Source organism: Aulonocara sp. 'chitande type north' Nkhata Bay, linkage group LG4, assembly GCF_057382095.1.
Source record: "Aulonocara sp. 'chitande type north' Nkhata Bay isolate Kocher_YH1m ecotype deep benthic linkage group LG4, A_spYH_male_GT1.1, whole genome shotgun sequence".
NCBI classification, from domain to species: Eukaryota; Metazoa; Chordata; class Actinopteri; order Cichliformes; family Cichlidae; genus Aulonocara; species Aulonocara sp. 'chitande type north' Nkhata Bay.
The window spans coordinates 9277501-9305200 of record NC_141347.1 but is presented as its reverse complement, the minus strand read 5'-3'; the positions used below and the strand labels follow the sequence as shown (position 1 = coordinate 9305200).

Here is a 27700-nt window from a genome sequence, read left to right as displayed (position 1 = left end):
TGTTGCTGCAGCTTCCGCCCCCTCCTGCCTCGACTCCAGCAGCCTAACCTTAGTAAACAAACTGGCTGACACTTCATCTTTCCTCCTGTCTCCAGCAGACTAAATCCCATCTCCTTGCTCCTTCTCCCCTCCACCACCACCACCACCTCTTCTTTGCTCCCAAGTAAGCTTTCTGTGACAGGAAACTGGTTACCAGCTGTTGGGAGCCTTTCCAACTGCCTCTCCTCTTTCTCCCTCTCTCTTCCATCCCTCCCCCCTTTCTCTCCCTCCAGCTGCTCAGGGTCCCAGTAGCAGATGGGAAATCAGGCATCATGACACGAATAAATTATCTCCATACTTCAAAAAGGCGCAGCGAGGGAGCGTGTGTGTGTGTGTCATATGAGAGCAAGAGACCAAGCCTTTGAGAGTGTGTGTTTGTGCGTGCATGTGTAACACATGTGTGCAGTTGTGTGTGTTTCAATGAAGTGTATGAGCATCAGCAAGTTTACAGCAAAATGCCTCAGCAGCGCACACACACAGCTTGTTCACTTGGAGGAGGAAGCGCTTGCTATCACTGCAAGTCCACTTCCATCAGGAGAATGCAAATATGTGTGTGCGGGGACACACACACACACACACACACACACACACACACACACACACACCTAACTACTGCAAGGTCACATCACACAAACCTCTACACACATGCACACAAACACCTGCTGACACACACGTAAACTGAGCCTTTTAGGCACACAAACAGGAGGGGAGTGAGGGATCGAGAGAAAGAGGGAGAGATGGCGAGGGGGGATGTGGTGCCAAGAGATAAATCTGTCCTCCTGCCAAGCTTCCTAGATAATCAATCACAGGAATGACAATGGAGACACACACAGTGTGTACACAAACACACATGTTCGAGTGCTGCGTCAGGTTTGGCGTTCTGCAGGGTGAATTCATCTGCCATTTCCACAGGTACTGGTTTAAATCCAGTGTTTCCATCAACAATGGAACGTTTTATTGTTCTTTTCTGAGACATGATCTCCATTCACTTCCAAAACAGATTGTAATATCATACCCAATAATTGGATTTCATAAAAGGGGGGAAAATCCTTAAAAGACCACCAACAGAAGAGCTGCATGGCTAATGTAACAGATTCAGTAGGTGAAGAGCGTCAAGTGTCAGCTCTCAGCGAACAGAGGGGAGGACAGGAGGGGAGAGTGTGAGGATGAAGGTGAGTGAGAGGAGAGAATAGTGCCATGGTTAAATCAACCAGGCAGAAGCACTTAATATACACCTATTACGCTCACATCTTGCTCCATGTTTTTATTGTTTGACTCCACTAAAGCTGCACTTCTTGATTCACAGTTCAAAATCTTTATCACACTGTGGCAGACTACACATTTGATTAACAACTGAAAGAATCCTGGAAAATCGGTTATAATATCCTGGGATGTGGTGCAGCCCCTCCATTTATCCTCCATCTAAAACAGTTTAAGCTCATTCTCCATTAAGCCAACTTTGTTCTAATTGACCTCATTGACAACTCGTCAGTAATAAGTCAAAATATCAGAAGAAAACTGAACAGTGTCCAACATTTGTCACGTTTTGTGACTATGGTATAAAACAGAAATTACAAGATCAAAATTTAATCACAGTGATTATATTCTGATAATTATTAGAGCAACATTGAAGCACAAGCTTTGATCAGTTAGTTCTCACACAGAAATGGTTGCGTAAGCTTAATGTACTGGGTATGAGGTTAACTTTTTAGAATCTGAGAATCTTTATTAAAATGTAAATTTCTGAACAAATCCCAGATTCACCTGATTAACTCAAGAGAATCGGCCCAACTGGTTAAAAAGGGGAGAAAGGATTCACATTCTAATTATATCTGTATCTATATCTCTATATCATATCTAGGATTGGGCGGTATAAACGGTATATGGTAGAAACAATATGAATTTGGCCAATGGTAGAGATTTAGACTATACCGCTCCACCGCGATAGCGCATGTTGATGGTGTCATCAAGCTGCGCCCGTTTTGGTCGAAAGCATTGCAGCAGCTGCAAGCAATATCATCTGCAAATTATGTCGGGCGACAGTAATAGTGAAGAGAAAAGCATGTTCTGGAATATGAGGAAAGCCGAAAACTGCGCTTCCTCTACTTCCGTACCACTGACTAATGTTGAATTCTCTGGCAGCTGCTCTATTCCCATGTTGTTGCAGTATATTAATGACTAACCTCGTATTATGGATGGATTATCTCAGTTATTCTCCTGACTGAAGTTTGGTCCTTTTACAGCATCCTGCCATGCGATTGCATTTGTCCCTAACCATCGGGAACCCTCACGTTAACTTTTATCAAGTGGAAAAAAGTTAGCGTTCATCCTTCAGCTTATGCTAACATAGCTGTGTCGCTAGCGATTACGTAGCACATCATTATATACCAGCTAGTCCAACTTCAGTAACCCTACAAAAGTCACTGCTCTTTATTTTCGGTCTTCATTCATGTTGGAAGTGATAGCAGAGCTGTACGTTTGAATTTTTCAGAAATCTCTCAGTCAGAACCAGAGATGGGCAGTAACGCGTTACTGTAATCTGATTACTTTTTTCAAGTAACGAGTAAAGTAAGGGATTACTATTGCAAAAACGGTAATTAGATTACCGTTACTTTCCCGTAGGAACGCTGCGTTACTGCGTTACTAAAACCGTGATTTTTTTGCGAGAATGTCTCACGACAGTGACGTAAGCGAGTGCGACGTTCGTGACAACAGCTGTCTGCAGATCAACAATGGATCATATATGAGCATGCAGCGTTTAAAGCGTGGAAGTACTGACCTTACTTTGAGTTTGATTCCATAAAAAGTGACAAAAACATTAGTGTCCGTTGTGTGTGGGAAGAAAACTTATTTTTACTCCGAACCCCCCCCCAAAAAAAAACCCCTAAACAAGCTCCGAGTGCGCAACGACGTAATGGGAAATTCACAGAGAAACTCGCGGATTCTTCCACTGACCGCTGCGCCACACCTGCACTAGAGCACACCTCCACCTACCCCACTCCTGCTTTACAGGTGAAAATAGAGCAACAGGACTGCTAGTCTTTGATTTTATTTACTTTCTGCTGTGTTTTACTTGCATCTATTTGAAAGACTGAGTGTAAACACAAAAAATATTTTATTTTATGTGCTGGAACGTGCAGAAAATAGGTTTAAATGTTAAACTAATTTCTTCAAGTCAGAGAATGTTGCATATAATTTAATTTTTGCTTGACGCATAAAGTTAAAAGATTAAAACTGATAAAACAAGTTTAAAAAAAAAAAGAGAGACTTTTCCATTTGATTACATTTTGTATGATGGATTATGCAGAAAAAGTAGAATTGGGTTGAAAGATCTATCGCTTTATCACCTATTCAGGTTGTAAATCGTGTTTTTAAAAGTAACTAAGTAATTAATTACTTTTGAAAATAAGTAATCAGTAAAGTAACGGGATTACTTTTTTGGGAAAGTAATCAGTAATTAGTTACTGATTACTTTTTTCAAGTAACTTGACCAACACTGGTCAGAACATGGTATGTCATGTTCAGGTGGAAACTAGCGAGCTAACTTCCTGCTAACTATTAACTCGGTTAAATTTAATAAATTCTGTTTTCATGGATGTCTGGATGTTAAACTTAATTGTTAAACCTGGTAAAGCAGCAACACTGATCATTTTATTAAAGATGAACGAATTTAGGCAGTTTTTAACTCTCAGTGATGCCACAGTGATCGTTTCACTTTAGGACCTGAAGCAGACGGAGTTTTGCACCCAGATTACTCCGCGAGGCTCCTGACTACAGTAGCCGTAATGCTCCAACAATCCATCAAGCGGTGCGGCTTCGTAGCTTACCAAAGTCATACTAAAACATTTTGACAGATTTTTGAGCGCCGTGCACCACATAAAATCGGTTCAAGGTCAGTAAGCACAACCAGAATTCATACATAAGGCGCACCGGAGCATGTTTCAAATTATACCACAATATGGATTTTAGGCCATATAGCCCAGCCCTAATCATATCTAATTGGTTAGATCAATGGCAGTCACTAGACCAGGGGTGGGCAATCTCAGTCCACGAGGACTGGTGTCCCTGCAGGTTTTAGATGTGTCCTCGAACCAACACAGCCGATTTAAATGGCTAAATTAGCTCCTCAACATGTCCTGAAGTTCTCCAGAGGCCTGGTAACGAACTAATCATGTGATTCAGGTGTGTTGACCCCAAGGTGAGATCTAAAACCTGCAGGGACACCGGCCCTCGTGGACTGAGATTGCCCACCCCTGCACTAGACTATAATGTAAAAATTTGCAAATGTTAGCAACTCTCAGCCTGAATTGTCACCTTTTGGGACAAGGTGACTGTGGCTAAGATGGTGTCAATGCCTCTAAAAGGACACATGCTTCTTAACCTCCTAGGACCTGGCGTCCACATATGTGGATATCACATTTTGGGTTATTTAGACCAAAATACTCAATTTTGCTCTACAAGGGCCTGATATCCACTTACGAGGACATTATACTGCTACTGTTCTATCGAAATTTTAAACGACTATCCTCATAAGTGGCTCTCATTTTTCTCAGAAACAAAAATTAGGTAAAAAAATAAATAAATAAATAAATTAGTAATTCTTTGTTTTTACATTCATCAGGTCCCAATCAGCCCAAATATCAAAGAAATTAAAAATGCATGCCGTGGAAGAGTTTGGGTTTTAGGAGGTTTAAGGAATTTTTAACACCAGAAATTCCTTAAAAAAGAAAAATGGTGCATTTCTTTCACAGATATGAACACTGGTGATCTGGAAATTTCAGTTTAAAATATAATGCAAGAAAACCTGGATGCTTACACTTAAAACATAGTCCTGAGTTTGACAACTTAAGCAAAGGTCAAGTGAGCCATATGCTGAGGGGATAAATACTGCACACCACTTTGTTATATTATTCTAATAACATAAACTTTGCTTGCTTTTGTTGACACTTTATGTGTAAGATGGGGAACATGTTCTTTTTAGAGAGAAGATTCAATACAAACAAATTTCTATCCTGGTGGAACCGGTTCCCACCTATAGCACAAGGGCTCACTGACTCACTGGTTTTATGAGTATAAAAAGGATGTGAATCATATACTGTGGCCTTCTCAGTCACCAGTATAACACAGATAAACAGCTTTAGGAGACTTTGGACTGTCATGTAAGGCAGTGCTATCCAACAACATAATCAAAGCACCAATGAGGAGATATCAGGAACAACTGTACTGCCCGAAGAGGTACTAGAACAAAACACTTTTTTCCTTAACCTCTAACATGTCTATGTTGTTATAAAGTATATATGCCTATAACTTGTATAGACATATATATATGTAACAAGTACAAAGTCATACTATCTGCTGTCAATCTCCATTGATCATTTTCACTTAGTTTGACTTTGTGTGTCCAGTGAATCCAGAAGACAAGTGTCCATCCCAGCATCCATCTATTATTATAGACAGACAGTTCAGATGGGATAAATTTCAACTTTACCAAGAGAAAAATCAATGAAAAATGAACTGTGCTCGTGTGTTGAGTAAGCAGTCAGCTGCAGAATATTTTCATTCGCCGAACTTCGAAAAAACGAGCACCCGGCGTCTTCATATCAAAGCAGCATTTCCTCAAAGCTGCAGAACCCCAGTAAGCTAGATGTATAGCAGAGCAGGGGGAGGGGTAAGACAGGCGCGTTATATGTCAACTAGAGTGCTGCACACAACATAGTGTGCGTGAGATGTAGAATAAAGGTCACACCCCAGCACTCTGCCAGAGCTTTGACCTTGAGCTGCTGACGAAGGCACGCGTGCATGTGTGCGTGCATGTGTAATAACCATGCTTAGTGAACAGATGGAGCTTAGAGTACCAGACATGCAGTCATCATGACTGACTGACCAGCTTGGTGTGTGTGTCTGTGTGTGGGGCTCTTTCTAACAAGTGCATCATGAGGCGCACAGAAACCTTGCTTCCCGGGCCACATGCACACGCTACTCTAACTCCTCTAGTTAGGCTATCCTATTTCTCAAGGCACATTCACTATTCCGTTCCAGAGCACCGTTGGTGTGTGTGTAATGACGGGGGCTGCTGGGCCTGCAGCTAGAGCCAGAATGGCAGAACGGCACATGCAGTGCATGCCCCAGTGAGGAGCAAGGCTCACCAGTCAACCTGGCATGTAGGTCAGGAGTGCTGGATAAATTAAGTGTGACGGCTGAAATGTCAACCACTGAACACAGCGATGTAGGCTTGGAAGTGGGGAGGTGGGGAGGCGTGGGGGTGGAAGAGAAAATGGGGACTGGATCTTTGGGTGTGTATGTCCATAGGGCTGCTATTGTGTGTGAATGGGTCAGTGGAGAAAGGGGGCTTTGAGCAACAAAACAAGCTAATGGAAGGCGAGGACACGTGACGCAGGCGGCAATGGTGGCAGGCGGCACTCAAACCCACAAACGTGCTGGTCACCACTGAGAATGTCTTCCCACCATTCCTGTCCTCCCTTCACTTGAGATTTTCTTTCAGTTTTTCACTTCTTTCCTCTTAATGTTTTTTTTCTCTCACTCCAAATCACTTAATCACACCCCATCCTCACGGTCTCCCTGTTGTCCAAACTGTCTCTCTGCACATCCGGCTACACAACATTAACTTAATGATGGCACCCCTGAAAAGGAGAGGACAAATAGTAAGACAGACAGGGAGAGCGGAAAGAGAGGAGACTGGGAGGAGAGAGACAGGAAGGGAGGTTTCCTCTACAGAGGAGGGGGATAGTGGAAGCAAGGGGGAGGAGAAATTATGCTAGTGGCGCCTCTGTGCATGCGTGTGCACGCGTGTCGCAGGATATGCAGCTCACAGGAAATAAGCGGCTGCAAAAATCCATACCCCCTCCCCCCACCACACACACGGAAACACAACCACCGTGCACAAGGCCCGCAGCAGAACACACAAAAGGAAAAAAAAAAAAAAACCATGAACAAACATACACAAAACCCCAGTGAGCCAGTGCCCAATGCACCGCTGTGTTCTCAAATGTCATGTACAGACACACACACACTCCTGCACACACATACACACTTCCCTTACACTCCAAATACACACATTCCCCCACCCACATGAAAAATAAACATTCACATAAAATACACCCACACATGAAAACAAATGCACATAGTCTTGATCTCACTCACACATACTCAGCCTTGCTACCACATCAAAGTGTCTGTTTGACGGAGACTCACCTGTATGTGAGGCACTTTCTGTGGGGTAAGAGGGGGTGAGGAGAGTGGGTGGGAGGCAGAAGGTGGAGGTGCCCACGGGTGGGAGGCCTGGTTGGGGGGAGGGGGCGTGCTCTGCAAGTGATGAGGGTGTGAGGGCAGGTGTGTGTGCTGCGTCTGAGGGCTCTGAGTGGGTGGCCCAAGGCCCTGGTTTGGAGCCGGGATTCCATGTTGACCAACAGGCGGTCCCTGAAAACTCATGGGTGCCGGCTGCATATGCTGCCCACTTCGAGAGGCCTGCTGCTGGGTCTGGAGTAGACGCTGGTCTCCGCCCTGGCTTGCGGGGGCTTCGTGCCCTGGATAAAGCGACAGGACAAAAAAGGAAAAAACAAACAAACAAAAAAAAGAATCATTATCGTCGTGTCACCCTTGTCAACTATTTAGATGGAATCAAGGCAGTATTCCTTTTTACCCTGTGTTTGATAATGAAATTCATCTGAACACTTTGATGCCCCCCCCCAAACAGATGTGGACATACTCTTACTTTTCCATATTTTGATCATTTCTCTTAAACAAAAGTCACATTTCAAGTATCATGGCATCAAATCATGTGCCTGTTTAAGCTTTACTCAGTATTTAGCCAATACAACCATGATGGAGATGGCTTTAGTTTCTAGTTCTGTCCTTTTGTAAATTGAAGAAACTGATCTTGATCGCCAATAAAGGATCAAAGTGAAGCCCGTGAACATAACACTGCTTACCCTGCTGCTGCTGGAGCTGAGGCCTGTTTGGTCCCATTTGTGCACCACGCTGTGGCCCCATACCAGGATACATCTGCCCCGCACTGGGGGCCATGCTATGGGGTTGCTGGTGTTGGGGGTGTGGGGCAGGCAGCGGGGTTTGTGGAGTCCTCTGTGGATGGGCCATAGCACTGGGTGGAGAATGCATTGCTGTGTATCCTGCAACCTCTGGGGGCCCAGCTAGCCCTGTGCTAGGAGGTCTGCCCTGTTGGGCGGGAGGAGGGGTCGGGGCTCCCAAAACCCGCATTGGGGACATGGATGAAGGAGAGGAGTAGGTTCCCTGAGCTGGGGGGGCAAGATGGGACTGGGCTTGGTTTTGGGGTTGGGACATATTTTGCGGGTGGTTTAGGGGGTGCATAGGCTGGCTCTGCTGCCCTGCCTGCTGCTGCATCGGGGCAGAATGAGTCTGATGGGCTTGGTGTGGTGGTCCAGGGGGGTATCGTTGTCCCTGCTGCCCTGCTGCCGGGCCTGTTCCCTGGTTAAACCTCTGGCCAAGCTGCCCTGATCCCATGGGCTGGCTGGCATTAGCACTGACATTAGTATTAGGAGCCTGGCCCATCCCAGGTCCTATGGCACCATACTGGGGCTGATAGCCAGAGTACTGAGTACCCCCAAACCCTCCCATGCCTTGTTGGTGGTGGGGGTGCGGCGGCTGTCTGGATGGGGAGTGTGGATATCGGGATGTGTGTCCCATATTGGGATAGCCTTGGGATTGTGCCTGAGGCTGAGGGTGTCTCATCTGGTTACCCCCGATTCCAACATGTCCCAAGTAGTGAGATGTGTCCTGAGCAGGAGGGGGTGCCATGCTCTGTGGAGGGTAGTGTTGATTCATGCGGGCTGCATTAGATGTGGGTGGACCTTGAATCCCACCATAATTGCCTTGAGACATTTGGTAGCTTCCCATCTGGTTGGGAGTAGCCCCTGGTTGTGCTGGAGCCTGTGGATAAGCTGGTCTGGTCTGCTGCTGCTGCTGGCCCCAAACTCCCCCACCTCCTCCTCCTCCTCCAGTATCACCCTGGTACCCATGGTGGGGGTTGCTAGCGTTAGCTGGGTTACTGTGGTAGTGGGAGGTCATGCCATTCATAGCCGTGTTCACATTTGGGGGACCCTGGCTGGGGCCATTCTGAGCCATCATTCGTCCTCCAGGGGTGCCGGCTTGATCATAGCCTGTATACGGGCCATGGTCGTACATTTGCCCCAATTTAGGCTGTGCTGGGGTAGGCCCACTCCCATGCATCATCCCCTGGTGGTATCCCCTGCTTCCCTGGTGTTCATGGTTCAGAGCGGAATTTGTCTGCTGGGCAAGAGGAGCAGACTGGCCTGGGACCGACTGCTGAGGAAAGCAGTCTCCTAAACCATCTAACCCATCTGAGAACAGCCCTGGGTCGTCCCCGAATAAGCTCAACATCCCAGGGTCCGCCATGACTGGATGGAGGCCCCACAGATGGCGGGGACTGGATGGAGGGAGATTTGTTGTGCGGTGAGAAGCTAATCAGATAGCTGCTAATTTGAAGCTTTCCACCATGGTCCTCATGAAGGTTTCTGGTGAGACAGGAAGAGAAAAAGAAACAGTGGAATTAATGCAGGTATTCAGAGAAGGGCAAAGAGCTCCTGGATGCTTCACTATGAAAATAATTTACTTTAACAGTCCCCCGATGAACTGTCACATGCTGCCTTTGTTAATTGATACAGAACTAGTCTTCAATAGTTCTGTATTAATAAAGTGTTTACATAGTAAATCCACAGCCACCTAACTTAATCTACTCATGTAGTGTGATACTATTAACAGGTATAGGACTCCATATGCCAGTAACAATATAATATACCAGTTTCTCATATTAACTTTATATTCAGCAAGTTGTTTTATCATTTTTTGATGAATATGAGCGAATGACTTCATCCACAATTACTCAGTCCTCCTCACTCTTATTTCCAATGATTAGTCACTGCTAAAAAGCTGTGAGAGTCCCCAGCATCCTTCAGCAGCTCACCTAGAGAGCATCTTATCTGGTTTGCTCCAACTAGACTATATTAGGCTGCAGCTGGTCAACGAACCCTTGTTCTGCTCTGCTCCAGGGCAGCTCTAAGCAGAACCTACAACAGGTGGAGAGCTGGTTCATTTTCAGCTACACCAAGCTCACAGAGGGTGGAGAGCAGAGCAAGGAGTACAGCCATCAGCTGCAGTCCAACACACGGACGTGGAGACTCACTGGAAAAGCAACTGATTTAGAGGCTAGTTACACTAATAATAATAATAATAATAATAATAATAATAATAATAATAATAATAATGGATTGGATTTATATATATATATATAAAAAAAAAAAAAAAAGGATTTATATAGCGCTTTTTCAAGGCACCCAAAGCGCTTTACAATGCCACTATTCATTCACTCTCGCATTCACACACTGGTGGAGGCAAGCTACGGTTGTAGCCACAGCTGCCCTGGGGCAGACTGACAGAAGCGAGGCTGCCATATCGCCTACACCAGTAGGCGGTAGGGTGAAGTGTCTTGCCCAAGGACACAACGACCAGGACAGAGAGCCCAGGGATCGAACCGGCGACCTTCCGGTTACAGATACGCTTCCCAACCCCCTGAGACTACAGTAACTTTTGCAACAACATAATCATATCATAAACCTGAGTACTGATGGTGCTGATCACCTGTACAAAGAGACAACACAGTTTAGTTTAAGCTAGCATCTAAGATGTATTGATCAGCAACGGGTAATCAGATGAGCATGAAAACCATTTTTTCTCCTCCGTGGTTGGTATCGTATAAAGTTAGACATTTCTTGTAGGGACATTTTCTACAAAGGTAGCTTTTTGAATTCAGGAGTAAAAGCCAAGAACACAATTTATTTTGATTCTTTTTCCATTCTTAGAAAATGCTTTTCTTCTGCATGCAGAACTGAACTGCCATCTTTATTAACTATGGTATGATGGCCTCACTCGTAAAGATTTGTTTATCCGGTGAGGTAAAACACGAAGATGTTAAAAATTATTTTTTTTAAAAGGCAACCACTGAATCAAACTTTTCTATATCACCCCACCCCCAAGAGACCATCCCCCACCTCCATTTTTACTAAACAAAGAACTTCTTTCTTTTCCAACACACACTTGGAGTCATTGAGTGTGTGTGTGTGTGTGTGTGTGTGTGTGTGTGTGTGTTAGAACAAAGGACCCAGCAGATGCAGCTCTGTTTGAACAGCAGCAGCTGCCATTCAGCCAGCCAGAAAACAGCAAGCCAACAGGCCACAGAGCCTGCCCATACACCAGTCAGTCAGTGGTTAGCTTTTCAGTCAGCAACTCATTCAGCTGGCTAACTAACCAGTCAGTCCTGGCAGATGTTTGAAGGTACGGGAATTAGCCACCTGCTACCTGTGGGCTTCCCTTTCCCTCTGTATAAAAAACTAGATTAAAATGCGTATGGGAAACTTATTGCTAAGAACTCAGCATTATTTGTGTGATAAAATTAGGAATCTGAGAAGCTTAGAGGCCAATGTAACAAGCGAGTGAGTGTGAGTGAGAGGATGGAGGTAGGTGGATCTGAGCATGCTTGAAGTGTGTGTGTGTGTGTGTGTGTGTGTGTAGTGGAGATAGAGAGGACTGGGGGAGGTTTGCTTGTTGCTTCTATGCGCTGCAAAAACCAACAGCCAGCCGCTACAGAGTTCCCCACCCCCCCAAACTCCTTCGCCCCATTTCTATCCTCCTCCACTCCTCCCTCCCACATATTGGTTCATTATAGAGCTCGGCAGGTATCGGGGATAAAACGTGTCATTATTTCCACTCACGTAAAGTAGCACACAAGCATTAGCAAGTTTTCCTTCTTAATAAATATTTGGCACTGTAAAACTCCTCGTGCCCACACAAATAATCAAAGTAGGCAACTGACATTCCAAATCGTCAGATTTAGTGAAGCACCTCTCACTGCGGGCTAACTAGGTCTGAGCATACAGCCTGCTGAGGTCTATCACAGCATGGGGTGCATCCTGGACTGGCTCACGTGCCTATCACAGAGCTGGGCCTACATTTGGTGCAGTCTGCATGGCAGAGAAGCAGCACTTCTGCTACTGTTTTGTCAAAAATATGACCACACTTCACATAAAGCCTGCTGCTTCCTGTCACCAGGCAGATGTTTTCTCTTCAGCTTTACTCGAGAGGATAAAACTGTTAGAACTGATTGGTCCAACATCCTTTCACTGCTCCCACCATCTGCTATTGCCAGAAACTCTGAATGCTGTAAAAACTACCACGTTCTACTCAGTTAAAACACAGAAGTCAAAGTGATACTTTTAAACTAATCCAAGACTTTTTTTGTTTGAAAAGTTTCAAGAATCTAAAAGTTAACGTTTGAGACTAACAAGCACAAGTTATTTGTAACCAGATGTGATTCCTCAAAGTCTCTTTGCATACTCTTTAATGTCTGCTTTTTGGGTGACAATACCCTTATAAACTAAAGCCATTCACTAAGTAACATGACATTAGCATGACACAGCGCTACAGTGAAAAAGCTCTCCTTTAAGCCTTGAGCCTTTCTGTTGCAAAACTCCAAGATGCCAGCTGGGAGCATCCACTCTTGTTGTGTAAATAGCATTAAGAGTCCTTTCCTCCATACCTATGAGCCGTAAACAAGCTGCCTGTACGAACAAAGAGCTTATTACGGCAAAATGCAAAGGCATCCAAGACTTAAACTAGTGGTAGTTTCGTCAACAAGAGTTTAACTTTATATTGAGAACATTTTCACTGCTTTACCTGGAGCCATTTCTGACAAAGTGCCAGTCGCCAGTGACAAAAATACTATATCTGTCCTGTAAAGCAGGAAATCTGTTAGTCTTGGTCAGTTGGTTTTTAGTATTAAGTGACTGAATTGCAGGGAGGAGAGCTGCTAACACCTGAATGGCTTTACAGACAGTAACATGTTTGTTTACAATCCGAGTCTCCTCCTCTTCTGAAATTATAGCTATATATTTCTATAACTATATATAAAATAAGCACATTTAAGCTCGTCTCAAGCACAGTTGACTTTTCATGCAGTGTTGATGTAATGTGTTTTTTCCCCGTGTTCCTGAAAACTAGTTTAATCATCAATTAAAAATCACTAATTGGTAATTTAGACTTCTGAACATGTGAATTTAATTTACAAGGATAACAATTCATCTGAATTAATTATTTCACTCTTCTGCCAGTAACGCAACTTATTCTGCCACACCTGGATGGAGTCTCCAAATATCTGCACGTTGTCCTAATGGCAAAACTGTACAGTTGTGACTTACACAGCAGAGTGTTAGTCAGAGGGAACAGGAATGAAAATAAATTTGACATGCATGTGTTGAGACAGGGCCTCTGGATTACAAATAAGAACTTGGAAACTTGATTCTAAATACACATCAGCTAGGGCACACAGGTTATCAGTATCATATACTGGACAGGACCAATGATAAATGGGGAATTCACTGACCTTGGTCTATAAAGGAGATCTGATACTGTTTGTGTCAAGCTGACAGCACTTTTCTTGTAGAATTTGCTAACTTTGCACAAAACTCAGACACGCCCTTTGCCCCTTTTTAAGATCCCTGGTTGAGATGTGTTTCCATAAAGAAGTAGAAACACCTATAAAAGCTTTTCACTCGGTCAGCTATATTTTTGCTAGCTCCAGTAGGGCATTACTATAAACAGTAAACATGGACATGCCTGCTGGTGCACACTGAAGTTCAGCAGGTTCAAACTTCAAACTCAATAACCAGAGAGTGAACGTACATTTGTGTGTCCACTTTTGTTCTCGAACCGTTAGCTATGCATGATACACAGGTCAAAATGATCCTTATTCATTTCATATTTGGGAAGCAACCTCTACAGCTTCGTACACTTCAAGTCAACATTTGATTGGCTGCCCCTCTTAAACCGCAAGTTTAAGAGGGGCAGGGCTGTGTGCCTGAGAAGACCAAAGTAGGATATCTCCTCTGAGTAGAGCAGTGTGAATCATAAGCATCTGACTCACTAGGATTAATTGTACATAGATTAAACTCCTTTGAAAAATTGGCCGTGTTTAAAATGAGTCTCCACCAATGTAACACTATGACAGAAAATAAGGAAAAGATATTATGCCATGTCTAGTTGCTTTTGTATAAGTCATTCAAACATTGCATGGCAGCTAAGGCAATGTGCTGCGTGTTCTTAAAGCAGCACATCAAGTGTTGCATTAGAAGAAGAAAAAAAAAAATTTGTGTTCAGCTACTAGATTACCAAGAATACAGCAGCTCGGAAACGCAGTGCATTTCAGTCACTACAGGAAGGAAAGCTTTCTACTTGTGTCTGTGTCTCAGGTGAGAGTAATTGAGTGTAATGTCACATCCTTTGCAGCAAACTAGTGTGAGGGTAACTGATTTCCTGTCACACACACTCTACATATGAGTGAATCCCACATTACTAAATAAATGTAGCTATATAAGCACTTACTTGAGCCATCTATGTGTGTGTGAGAGAACAGCGCAGTTGCACATGTGTGTGTGTGTGTGTCTCGAGGCTCCTTTGCTCCACTCATCCTCCTCATTTCTTGTCTGGCATTTAGAACTTAGCCTCCCACAAGATAACACTCGTCTGCAACGAGTGGATGGAGCAGGATACACTTCATCTTGCTCTTTATTTCATCCTCCATCTCTCTAGCGTATCTGTTCATCCCTCTGTGAAACCTGCTTCAGTCATGGAAAAGACAAACTCCTTGTTCTCTTGATTTAAACTTTCTGTACCACTTTCTTTGCAGTTTTAGCCCAAACTTGAGTTCTTGCAGAGATCACACAGTGACATACATATATGAAAACACGTGCACAGTTTGGCCCAGCTGTCATTGCACAGGGAATTAGGTGAGCGACCAGTGTGCCACTTTAAATGCCAAATCTCATCAAAGGATGAGGCTTTTAGGCCCCTATGCTCCTCCTGCCGTACCACACTTATGCTGAGGAGCCAAGTAGAAATTCAGATATATCCATACTGAACACCACAGATGTATCCGTTTAAAAAAACAACAACAACAAAAACCCCATAAAAACAAACAAGCAAGCTGTCATCTGAGCCAACTGAATACATACCAGTCAATGTTTAGCATGAAGCAGCAAACACTTTGTCCCTTCCCAGCTATGCAAATCAGTATCTTGGCATGTGATGAGCCTTCATGCTTGACCCTCAACAGCAAGTATCCTTAGCAGCTCACATACAACAACATAGACCTCTCATTTTTATGATGCAGGGCAAGCTGTTGATAAGTAGTCTGTGTGCTATCGGCAGTATGGTAGGCACTTCAACCTCCTATCCAACAAATTTACTCAGCCATCCAGTGACATAAAAAAAGAAAGGTACTAACACAGCCGAAAGCTCATGCTCACTTAATGTGGCTTCACACGACCACACTGATGGTTATCAGCATTTTCAGAGGTGACAGTCAATGTAGGTTTTAACAACAGGGGTCAGTTTGAAGGCGGATGACTCAGATAAACAAAACTTCAGTATTAGAGAAAAACATTAGTCAAAAACATTGATGGTGATGAACAAGGTAAACATCCTTTTTAGTTGCTGTCATGTTATTAAATGTCAGTAACAGATTTCATGGGAAAAAAAGACGACAAGAAAGTGATCCACTTTCATGTCACAAGACACTGCAAAAATCCAGAATATCAATCAATTATATTACAAGAGTAATATAATTACAAAACATACTGAGCAGAAAGTGGCAAGTGAAACTAGTGGGGAAATCTATTTTGAGCAGCTTAAATATGTTATTTTAGCTCCAGTCTGTCACTAATTGCTCATATATAGAGTTGGAGGATGTGCTGGCGTAACAGCATCAAAACTGGATAAACTCGACCGCGTTTGGATAAATGTCAAATCTACAAAATGACAAAATGCTGAAGGAGACGTAAAAGATCACAACAAAATGCGCTATCAGCCGATATGTGCCTGGCTGATTACCACTATCACAAGATTAACTGATGTTTATCTGCAAATATATTTATAATTTTATATATATTGGCTAATGTTTGATTAATTTCACCATACTGACAGTTATAATGGACAATTACAAAATCAACAAATCTAACAGTCGTCATTAAAACAATTCATTGTCAAATATGAGAACTTGTGTGAAAAATGATCTACAGCACACAAATGCTGGGTTTTATTAGTAATTTCTGTGCAGTGTAAAGAAAGCACTGGAGGCAGCTAAGACAGGGTCAGGATGGGAGAGAAAGGGCCTTTCCTTTGCATTTCTGTGTGTTGCAACTCCAAGCAAACCGTGTCCCAAAATAAAACCTAAGATACTGTATCAAGACACTGACCTTGAAGCAGCAGACACTCTCCAGTTTACACACAGCTAGAAGCAATATGAAAAGGGTTTGGTTCGGGCACTGTCAGAGGAGTGCACGGGCCTGTGAGGCAAATAACGTAATTACCAGCTCCACCTCACCTGAAAACACAACTGAAAGGCTCGTGTACGTATAGTTTTAACCAACTATACATGCATGAGTTTCAGCCAACTTGAAAAATACACATGCAATCACCAGCCAGGCTCAGGAATTCACACTGACTGTGCAGCTCTGTCAAACCACAATTATTGAGGCCACCCATTCAGCCAAGCCGAAACCGCAGAATATCACTGCCAAGTTAGTGCAACTGAATGGCCTTCTCTGGCTGCCGGAGGCATTACACAGCCTTTCACTGTAATGCATTAGAGATGGGCTTTCATTTAACAACAACCCCAAACAGGAACTCTAAGAAAAGACTGGCAGCCAGGCCCAATCAGAAATGCCCACTTTATTTTTTACAATTTCTGTATATTGAGCATTTTACACATATCATATATCTGTTGGCCATTTAACAAAACACAGCGTGACAAGTCTCCAAGTTTTCAGTGCAGACAATCACCCACGTCAGGTGATCTAACTGATATGTTCTTCCCGTCGGCGTGAAGGCATGTTTGGGAGTGACGTCACCTGGTGTAAACTGGGCTGGAATGAAAACCCGCAGGCAGCAGGCACACCTCACCTTTTTCCTGCTCTGTAAACATTTCTGAACACCTATTGAAGTTGTCATTTTAAACACTCCAGAGAAATCTCGAGATGTTGACGATTTGCATGGGGCTGTCACCTTCTCGATCCACAGGCCTCATTTTAGTGGTTTCCTCTACTCTTTTTCCTCTCCACTATTATAGACACTTGCTGGTTTTTATTTGTTAACATCTATTACACTTGACCAAAATGACTGCAAATCACTTGGTGCATGCAGCGTCAGCCTGCGGTGAAGGAGGGGTGTGAGGGAGGGAGATTAGCCAACAGCGGCTCAATACAGTTCTGTCTGTGCCGTCGACAGTTTGGCAGCTAAACTGTCTGTAGCCTCCAGGCTTTACTACAGGAAATCTCTGCCATGTCAACAACACCATGTTTCCTCTGAGGCACAGACAGGTACAGACAAATAAAACCAAGCCAAAGAGTAAACTACACCAGTGCCTTAGCAAGCGCAACTTCACTAAACACCTCCGGGGTGGGGGGGATTTTTTTTTTTTTTTTAAAAAAGCAAATGATCTCCCTCTTCATCTGCAGGACACGTGTGCACCCACCCACCTCCCATTACCACCAGGATCTAAGCCACTATAATTTATACCTTTGTTCCCAAATGGAGGACAGCGTGCAAGAGCTGGCTAGCTGTGTGTGTAATTACGCTCAAGTGAGGGGATGCATGGCCGTGTGTTTGGGGCTGGGATTTGAGGGCCGGAAGGAAGGAAGAAAGAAGAGGAGGAGGTGGGGGTTGACGGGGTGGCGATGAGGGGGGCCAAGAGAGCAAGGCGAAAAGAGAAAGAAGCAGTGAAGCTAAAGAAAATCTGGTTATTTTACGCACGGCTGCTTTGTTAATGGACACTGTGTGTGTTGGTTTGCGTTTGTGTGTGTGTGAGAGAGACTGGAGAAGGGGGTGGGTGGTGGCGGTGGGTCAGCAGGAAAGGGCTGTGTTTATCCAATCTGTTCCCTGCCTTTACCATGTGGTAGGAAAAACCACTGGCCGGCTCTCAGTCTGATCCCAGAAGACAGAGGCTGAGAGACAGACACAGGAGAGGGAGGGAGAGAAAGAAGTAGGCCACAGGGGGTAGCCAAGGAACCTGCTAAGAGAGAAAGAGTGCATGTCTCTGTGCTCACTGAGCTAAAGAACCTGTCATGTGGTTTGTGAAGCTATATGCTCCCTGAAAATCACTGGTTTAAGCAAGCCTATTTAAAAAGTGACACATATATGCCCAGAAATATTGGCCAAATAGTTTAAAGATTCTAGTGGGTTTAGTAGGTTTTCGGGCCTAAACAGGATTTTTGAGTTCTTTAAACCAAAGCTATAACTGAAGCTTCCAAATTTTTCGAGACACCAATCTGTTGCCAATACCAGGGTTTCTGCCAGCACATTACCAGGGTGGGGAACCATCACACTGATGGTCAGCTCAAAAGTTCCAACCATTGATTTAGGTAACATATCTTACACGGTTCTCCTGATTTGAGAATTAAATAATCAATAGCCAGGTTAACATTTATGAGAACTGTTTAATACTGTAATGTTGCTGAAACGAGAACTCTACCGACCTCTTTGAATTCCTTACAACGTGTTGTTATGAGTCATGAACATCAACCACTAGTAAGAGCTGAAGGGTGGAGACAAACACGGTACTGGCTTCGCAACAAATAAGTACCTAACCCTGCAACCCTTATATATCGCCCTGAAGCTCCTGTTAATCCCTTTTAAGGCATTAAAAAGACATTTTTGTAAGTTAAAAAACAGGACTGAAGAAGCAGGCAAATGCTATGACTCAGTGCCGGTTTACCTGTTCAGCTTATATCCATCCATTTGTGCTCACTGATTCGGCGAGTCTCAATCATTCATTGGTGTATGTAAATGAGGTTAAGTATGATTTGTTCTCCATCTGTTACATGCATTACTTTCTCTTCATGCTGGAGCTAGGAAATAAACTTGACAGTGTGTCGTCCCAGCTCCCTCCTCTCTGTTCCCGTGCACAGCGCTACACACAAGCTGTTCTGTCTGTGTCACTGCGGAATTAGCGATTAGCATTATCTCAGCTGATAGTGAGATAATACTCCATTACATGAGTACAAAACACTGTTTACAACAAGTATCAGTCATTGGTAATTATATGTTAACATTTCTTCTGAACAGAAACTGGCATTCCTAAATTCTGTAGATTCTAGTCATCAAAACTCAACAGCAGAGTGAAGCAAATCAAAACCAAATGTCAAATGTAGGATGTCAAAATAGACTAGACTGATTCTCAGTCTTTTCTACACTTTGTGTCACTTACTACAAACAGGAAAACACAACCAAGAACAAAGGTTTAGACAAAGACTTGAATCTTTTTCAACAGACTGCTGAGAAATGCTTCCTAAGAACCTGAATGTTTCATTTGTGCTTAGCTGACGGGTTTCCTCCACTCATCTACTTAGAAGGTCACTGGATATATATGGTTGTAGAATGCATTTAGAATCTGTGGAAAGAGCTTATGCAAATCAAGAAAGACTTATGCTGGTTTAAATTGTGATAGGCCCTCACATTGGAGTATCTTTTTTCCTATAAAGCAAATGTCTCAAATTTATAAATTAAGCCAGAGGGATGCATCTTTAAAAGATCTCTGCAGCTCCTAAAAGTACTCTACAGCCTGTCCTCTGCAGTACTAAAACTCTAGGGATGAATGAGTTTCCAAAACTTCTGCCATAGACTGGGACCAGATTAAGTGTCTTATCTGACCTTAATACATACAGTAGGCTGAACTAATATTTGACTTGTAGCATCTGACCCACATTGAGTTCAGATCAGGAGGCAGGTCACAATGCCCAGTCAGACGACATGTACCGACGCTTTCAGGATGAGCGCTGTAGTTAATGCTGGTATTTCCCCTACCACCCCTCAGAGTCTGTAGCTGTAGGCATTCAGAGCCGAAGGAGACAGGCGTCCCCTGTGTCTAAAACAAACCACTTCATTAATATGAATATTCCAGTGTTGTTTGAATCTTGATCAGAAAGTCAGAGCAGCAGGCATAAGCTGATATGAAGTTCGGAGATCAAACGGCTGCAGGTGAGGGGGAAATTGTAGCTTGGTAATGCAAATGACTTATCATAGTGTTACACTGCCACTATTACAGGCTTTGGGGAAAACCCTGCAAGTGTTCAAAAGCAGTAGTCTTTTCAAAAACTACAGGATTTGTCAGTAGCAGGGAGTCAGATCAGCTTGCTGAAAGAAAACCACCAGTGGTTTTGGGGCTGTTGAGAGATTTGTCATACCTGTTCAGACCAAAAAAAAAAAACACAAAAAAAACCAAAAAACGAAGCTTTGGAAATACTTCTGAGCAACAAGAACATCACAGGCAGTACTTTCCTGACTCTCGGTCTAGATTTTCATTTTTGTAGAAAACATGAATACACAGGCTTCCAAAGAAAGGCTTTCATGGTGAATTCCCCATGAAAGTCAAAATGCTTAGGTATCCCTTTATGCAAGAGCAAACAGGAAGGCTCACACACTGATGATAAACAGGCTCTCCAGAATGCAACCCCCACTGCTGCTCAGTCAGTCACTGCTATCGACATGTCCTTTTCAACCAATGGGACAGCCAGGTCTGAACCAAATCCCCTGAGCCTGGATAGCTACACTTCTTGCCCCACCTGCCCAGGTGCTAAGACTTCCAGAGTCTACTCCAACTCCTACTCCAACAGTAGATGGAACTAGTCAACAACAGTAATGTGTCAGGGTGGTTTATAATCTATATTTATAAAAGTTCAAGACCCTACATATAAAAGGTGAACTCCTACAATCTGATGATGTCCTACGATTAGCACTTTGCAACAGTGAAGAACTCCCTTCTAAGAAGAAGAAACCTCCAGGCTCACGGAGGATCAGTCATTTACATGTTCAGGAAATTCCAATATTATCTGCCAAAAACAAAGATCTATGTACCTCTTACGAAAGTGTCTTTACTGGTTGAAATCTCTTTCACGTGTAGTTAACATCATCCTGTTTTCATTCCATCTCCCTAACTGGATGCTGATTCCAAAAGCAAGCAGCACTTAATCTTTCATCAGCAACGTGAATCACCGAGGAGAAATGGTGATCGAAGATGAGCAAGAAGGATGCGTGGATGCCACAAGAGTGCCATTAAACCACAGCAAGCGCCGGGAAACTGATGAGATTTTTGCATGGCGCTGACGGAGCTTTTCAGCAATAGGATTCATCAGCAGCTGATGACACAAAATACATATTACCAGTGGAAAGGCCTTGGATTTAGCTTTGCTTATTTTCTTCCCATGTTAGCAAAGAGCTGAAGAGGGGAAACGGGATATTCCAAAAGTATATACAGCAGCAGAGGTCAACAACAGACTAAAAGGCCCATACTTGACAGGCCGTCTCCTCCAGCACATACAGAACACACGAACAGCCCACACACAAACACTTGAGAGCTGTATTAATGCCAGCCTCTCTCCTAGGCACAGCACTTGGTCCAGAAGGCCCTCGCTGCAGGAGGAGGATGGGGGAGGCAGGCGCAGAAGAGAAGGAGGGGGCAGAGGGAGAGACAGGTGAGAGGGAAGGATGAGAGAAAGCAGTAGACACAGTGATGACACTCAGTTTTGAATGTCACCACAGTGCTAAAGACCCCCGCTAACCTTTTGGCTGGAAATGAGAGCGCTGGACGGAGGGCGGGGGAGAAAACAGACAGCCAGGCAAAGATGGAGAGTGAGAAAGAGAGATGCAAAGGGTGAGAAAGAAGACTAGAAAAAAAAGGAGGTAGGCTTATGCAGAGGGGGGCAGAAAGGGAGTGGGTGGGTGGCTGAGGGGTGGAGGTGGAGCAATAGATAGCGAAGATGAAAGAGATGGAGGAAAACAACAGCACCACTTCTCATCCCCACTAACAGAAGTGCCATCTATGACACATGATGATAGGAGACAAAATGGCCCCCCTAACAAACAACAGTAATCTGATTCAGACACCCAACAGCAACCTTTCAGCACCAGATTGTCCAGTGCGCTGCATTACCTGCTGCTAGCTAACCTGCAGACAATCCACTCAGTTCAGTTTTGGCCGGGCAATCAGTGTCATCCATCTTATGTGCGCTTGTGTGTCCAGTGAGAGAGAGTGAGTGCTTTTCATCATTACTTTCAACTACATAACTACAGCGAAACCTCCACTGACCTCAAATGGATTTCAAAAATGCCTGCAATGCATCAGCTCTTAACGCCACAGACGTTCCCATAAACAAGCAGCTGTTCTTTAATACATGAGAAAAAGTTATTTTTCTCGTAAGCTCCACTTCTACAAAGACGTTGTGAAGATAACCTATCTTCAGTTATAAATCATATCTACATCAGAAACATTGTATACATTTTTCTTTTGTTACAGTTCAACCAGAGGTTATCTGTACTACGCAGCGTGTCTATAGAGCTTAACTGGAGGCTGTTCACTGAAACTTACAGAAAGACTAGCTCCTCATGGAGCGTCTCCTGCGAGCATAGGTTAAAATCCAGAAGAAACATTTTAGAAGGTTTCAGGACCCATTGTTTACTAACTGCAAGTCAGCTCTCTTAAAATAATGTAACAATTTTCTTTTTGATTTCTCATTATTATTCCATTTAACACTACTGTCCAGAAAAACATCAGCTGGGGCATTACAACTTATCTCAGGACTAAAGGTGGCAAATGACAAATTTCTGCTTCCACTATTTACTGATTTTATTCTGAAAGTGCTGACCAACTGGAGTGACTTGCATATCTCCCACTAAAACATCTTTTATGATGCTGGTCTACTTGATACTATTCTCTGCACACCATTCCATCTTCTGTTTGAAATCTGTGTTTTTGTATCTCACTATAATTTATTTATGAAGTATTCTGTTTTTAAAGTTCAGGTGCTGCTAACCAGCTAAGCCCACGCTATCTGATGTTTCCCTACCTTCAAGCTGGCCTGGTCCTTTCTGTCATTCGGCTGCCTCTCCAGTGAGTCCCTTAAAACATTTTCAGTTCACTAGGAGCCCTTTCTCACTAGTACCTAGTCAGCTATTGTGGTTTTCCATTTGGTAGTATTACCTGGTACCAGGTACTTTTTTAGTACCTGCTTTGCTGGGGTTCCAAGTGAGCTGAGTAGATCGGAAAATGTGACAAATGGCATCTTGGAACTTTCAGCTGCATAGACCACGTTAGGTGGTACTCTACTGAAGTGGAAAACAACCAAAAACCGAGTAGAGTCGAGGCAGTACTAGTGGAAAAGAGGCTTAGATAAACCAGTTACTGGTTACAATGGGAGTCTGTGAGTGTGGGACGAGTGAGTCTGCAGAGGCAGCTTCATAGATCACCTGGCCAACCTGCAGGCAGGTGAACACAAATCAAGACAGGGAGGAACGTTCACACTAAAATGCATTTACAGAGCTTTTAAAGAGCCTAACCACTGAAGAGCACCCCACGTGCCAAATCAAGATCACCCTCCAGACAAGTCACTCTGCTTCGCACTCAGATTTAATTGCAACACAGGCAAGAATCTAGCACTTCCTTTTTGTGGTCAATACTTTATTTGCACTGTTAACCCCACTGAGTGTGTAAGATAACTTCAACACTTCGACAGACCAAGAGAGTGGGTGCTAATGCATTAAGTCAGACACAAAAATCACTTCGGGGCAGTAGGTGCAATGCTGAAAGTGAAAATGCGCCTTTGATATTAAAGTTGCTTTTTAGCATTTTGAGAAATGAGGCTGAGAAATTATGAACTTGTTACATCCAGATTTCCCATCCTCTCAATAATCATGTGTACATTAAACTGAGAGAGGAAGGCCCAACATGTTAACAAATGTCACTTTAACCAGCATAATACAAAAATGTCAGTGTTCTCCCACATGCCAACAAGTTTACTTCTGATTTCTCCTCCCGTTTGTCTTTAGTTTCTCCTCATCTGTCATTTTTGCGTACACTTGTGTAAGTTTAGCCATACTAATCTGAACTATTCTTCACAGCATGAAAGTAGCAAGAGCTGGTGAAAAGGTCATCAGATGACTGCACACCAAAAGTGAAATGTCCAGATAACCAACACTGACCACACTAATGATTCATAGACCACAACAACAGGGAGTAGGCTTATTCAAAATCATGACAAACTGATGGGCACCTGCTCCAAAGAAAGTGTCAAAGTTAAAATAATGGATCAGGGTAAAGTTGCACAGACAGATGTTCATTAAAAATCACTGAATATAGATAATGGGGGAGGGCATACATGGCGACAATGAGCATCAGTGTACAGCTATAAGCACGGAAATTTGATTGCATCATTCTGAGCAGAGCTATCTTAAAATTGCATTTCACTGTATGTGTGGTGTATGCCCCAATCTTAGCCCCACTGTAAGGTGGCAGGGATTTCCCTAGATGTGGCCATGCTGGGACCACCACCAAAAATAGGAAACAGAAAAACTCCTCAATCTCACAGAATCCCCATCTTTTAGAGTTAAAAATGAGACGAGGGCAGATTCTGCTTTGTGTTTTTAGTGGAACAAAGAGTTTATGACAACGCGACAAACAGATTTACCGGCAACTTGCTTCATGAAGTTTCAAATGTTAATGGTTGTATTATTTGGCTCTTTGAGTGAATAATGCACACTCACCAGCCAAAATTAAGACAACTCGAGGGTAATCAGCATGACTTCCACATACTTCAAACTTAAGTCAGAACTATTTAAACGGGGGGAAAGGGCTACTCTAAAAAAATAACAACCATTGTGTCTACTTTAGTAAATCAATCTAAATATGTGCAAAATTAAAACATCCACCTCTGCACACGTTGTCAAAGGGAGGGGAATCTAACTTTATGTAAAAGTCTCAGGTTAGCCAAGACTAACTGTCTCTAGCAAACTAAGTCAGCCTTGCAGCTGGGAGGGGGGCTCAAATTTTACCACAAAAAAGGGCAGTGAGAGAGAGAGGGGAGAGAGACCAAATAGTGCTGAGCATCTGTTGTGTGTGTGTGTGTGGTCAGGGCCTCTTATCTCTCCCTCTGTGGCCCGCTAAACATGACTAGCTGCCATCTTGGCTCAAAGACACAAGGTGGTAGTGGTGGGGGTATAGCAGCTCCTGCCTCTATGGGAAACGGGAGGAAAAAACATAAAGACCCAGCACAAATCTACTGAAATGTGTCGCACTGACTAAAACCACAAAGTAAAAACGAATAGAAAACGAGCGCGTGTTTCTGAGGGGGGACCAAGCTCGGTTATTTTCCAGAGATTTAGTGCCAGAGTTGCGTGAGAGCGGCAGGGTGACCATTATGCAAGTTGGCCGATTACAGAACACATAATGGGGAAAGAGAACAGGATAGCGCAAGAAACACACGCAATTAAGTTAAGACTGTACAAAGAAAAAAATACGGTTTTAGTATATGGTAAAGATGTGTCAGTGGAACTACAAGGGCAGGTGTTTAGGACTGCCTTTCCCCCCTTCCACATCGAGTAACAAGTGTAATCGTAAGTGTAACCAAACTTCGGTCGCCGGATACAATGTAACACAACAAACAAGTGCTCCTAACAAAAGCCGAAAGGCGGAAAGACCTAAGGAGGATCTGTAATGTAACTTTGCATTTTTACCTCGTCAAAAAGTGAAGTGAAAAAAGAAGCAAAGTTAATTCCCTTGCCCAAGAGCTATGCACTGATCGATAACCGTTTCGAGCAGGTTAGTAGCTAGCCCGGTGGGGCTAATAAGTGGTCTTTGCCCGTACACAATGAGGATGAGAGCTGGCTAGCAGGCTAGCTGAACTTCTGTGTCCTAGCGCTGGGCCAACCTCCAGCGGCTAGCAAAGCTAATTAGCCTATCAGCGGTATTTCGCACGTCGTTTCGGACCAGGGAACGATTCGCTCATCTCGGTTTTTTTGTTAAAGTAAAATACTTTCTCCGCCACTCCAAAGCTGTACACGAGTAGGACAATTTTTTCAGCACATTCCAAAGTGTTTTGATAACACAAGGCATGGTAAAAACAACAAGAAAAACACGGTTGTATGGAATGACCGCCTGGCCTCACAGCTTCCCCCCTCCTCTCCTCCACTGCTCTGTCCCTTTCGTCCAATAAAACTACCGACTACTACACATTCTTAACACTGTCCCCTTAACCACAAAACACTACAATTCTATTGAAATCAAACTATTATTTATACTTTCATTGTTAAATGGTGCAATTGAGCCAGTGTGCGGCGTTTTTGGAGATTTCTGCCAAGTATTCTCCGCTGGGAATCTCCCTCGGTGCTCCGCTCATTCAGTCGGCTAGTGACTCACCTCTACGCTCGAGCCACCTCGTGTCTCCTAGAAGCTTCAACACAATTAGCTAACAGGGCTAACACTCACACTTTAAAAATGAACTAAGTTCAAGTTTTATATTACACAGGACGATAAGTTGTCTGAGGAACTGACTCAGAAACTACGAGGCTCTCAGTGTTGTGCTGGACATTTTTCTTTCCACTTTTCAACTAACTAATGGGACTGTTGTGCGTCTGTGTGAGTGAGCGATGCTGCGGGTGGCAAAGCTAAACTTGCTATTGTTAGCATGTCGGCATGGCAGCTACACGGACCTTCAATGACTTTCTACTGAAAGAAAAAAATAAAACAGATGCGAAATAAACCTGCAGTCTAAAACAGAACCTTCCCCGCGAGTTTGCCCTGAAAGAAATGCTCGTCGGTCTAAAAACCACAACTCACTGGGCGAATTAAAGAGTCCGATTGTGCTGAAAAAGTATGGAAAACTTGCTATTCAGAAAGAATATAAACGATTTTAATTCAGGACCCTGTGTTATTATGGAAGCATTGCACTTGTGCCAAAATCTGTTCGAATTTTTTCTTAAATGCACTCAGTGAAAAGGGACATTTGTTAGCTTACCCAACAAGCTCGGTCACTTCGGGCTCTTTATCAAATCAACTCCTCGTTAGTAGGGTTAGTATCTCCGCTTGCTTGAAAAAAATCCACGGTGGTCCTTTTCAGTTTGAAATATAAATAAACAGAGGGAAAAAAGTTCAAGTTTCGTGTTTTTCATGAATTATTTCTCCGGCGTATCTCGCATCCGCGACCTCGCCGACTACTGTGCGTTGCTCTTCTCTCCTTTGTGTTAATTTCACTCAAATCGAGTTTAATCCGATCGATCCCTCGGCTGGTCGCGCTCCCGAGTCCTCCCCTCCAGACACTCGCTCACCTTCCTCGGCCAGGGGGGGCGCGCTCCCGAGGACCTCTCATACAGATAAACAGGCAGCGTGCGCGGTCACTGACCCGGCCGTGCCCGTAAGTTCTCATTAGGGGATGGAAAAAAATAACTGGGGCGTCATTTAGAAAAGGAGCTTCTGAATAAAACCGTAGAAATTAGGCGTATTTTTAAATATATATTTTAAATGCATTTTTATTTAAAACAAACAAACAATGGAAAGCATAAACTCGGTTAGAAACCTAAGATAAGATTCTAAAGAAATTAGAAGGTTTTGGGGTATGTGCCCTAATGTTTATCATTGTGAACAACTTTAAATTCTTCTAATCATTTATATAATATTTAGGTGAAGGTGTAGGTTAGAAAAATACCTGAATGTATATGTGTATTGCTGTAATCTTTACAGACTTATTTATATTATTTTTACACATTCACAATTTCT

At 43.4% G+C, this 27700-nt stretch overlaps 1 protein-coding gene across 3 annotated transcripts in view; it reads right to left on the bottom strand.

Annotated features, from left to right (window-relative positions):
• Positions 1 to 27251, bottom strand: part of LOC147331933 (ATP-dependent chromatin remodeler CHD7-like) — a 72307-nt gene extending 45056 nt beyond the window's left edge. For 2 of the 3 annotated variants that reach the window (XM_086288266.1, XM_086288268.1), the window contains exons 1-3: positions 26943 to 27251; positions 7989 to 9569; positions 7252 to 7583 (exon numbers count right to left, since the gene is read on the bottom strand). In XM_086288266.1, the coding sequence (XP_086144392.1) occupies positions 7252 to 7583; positions 7989 to 9450 (1794 nt within the window). In that variant the 5' untranslated portion in view covers positions 9451 to 9569; positions 26943 to 27251. Of the gene's footprint in view, positions 1 to 7251; positions 7584 to 7988; positions 9570 to 18874; positions 19243 to 26942 lie in introns of those variants that run through there. The other variant, XM_086288267.1, reaches the window with a different exon arrangement.
• Between the last annotated feature and the right edge of the window lie 449 nt (positions 27252 to 27700).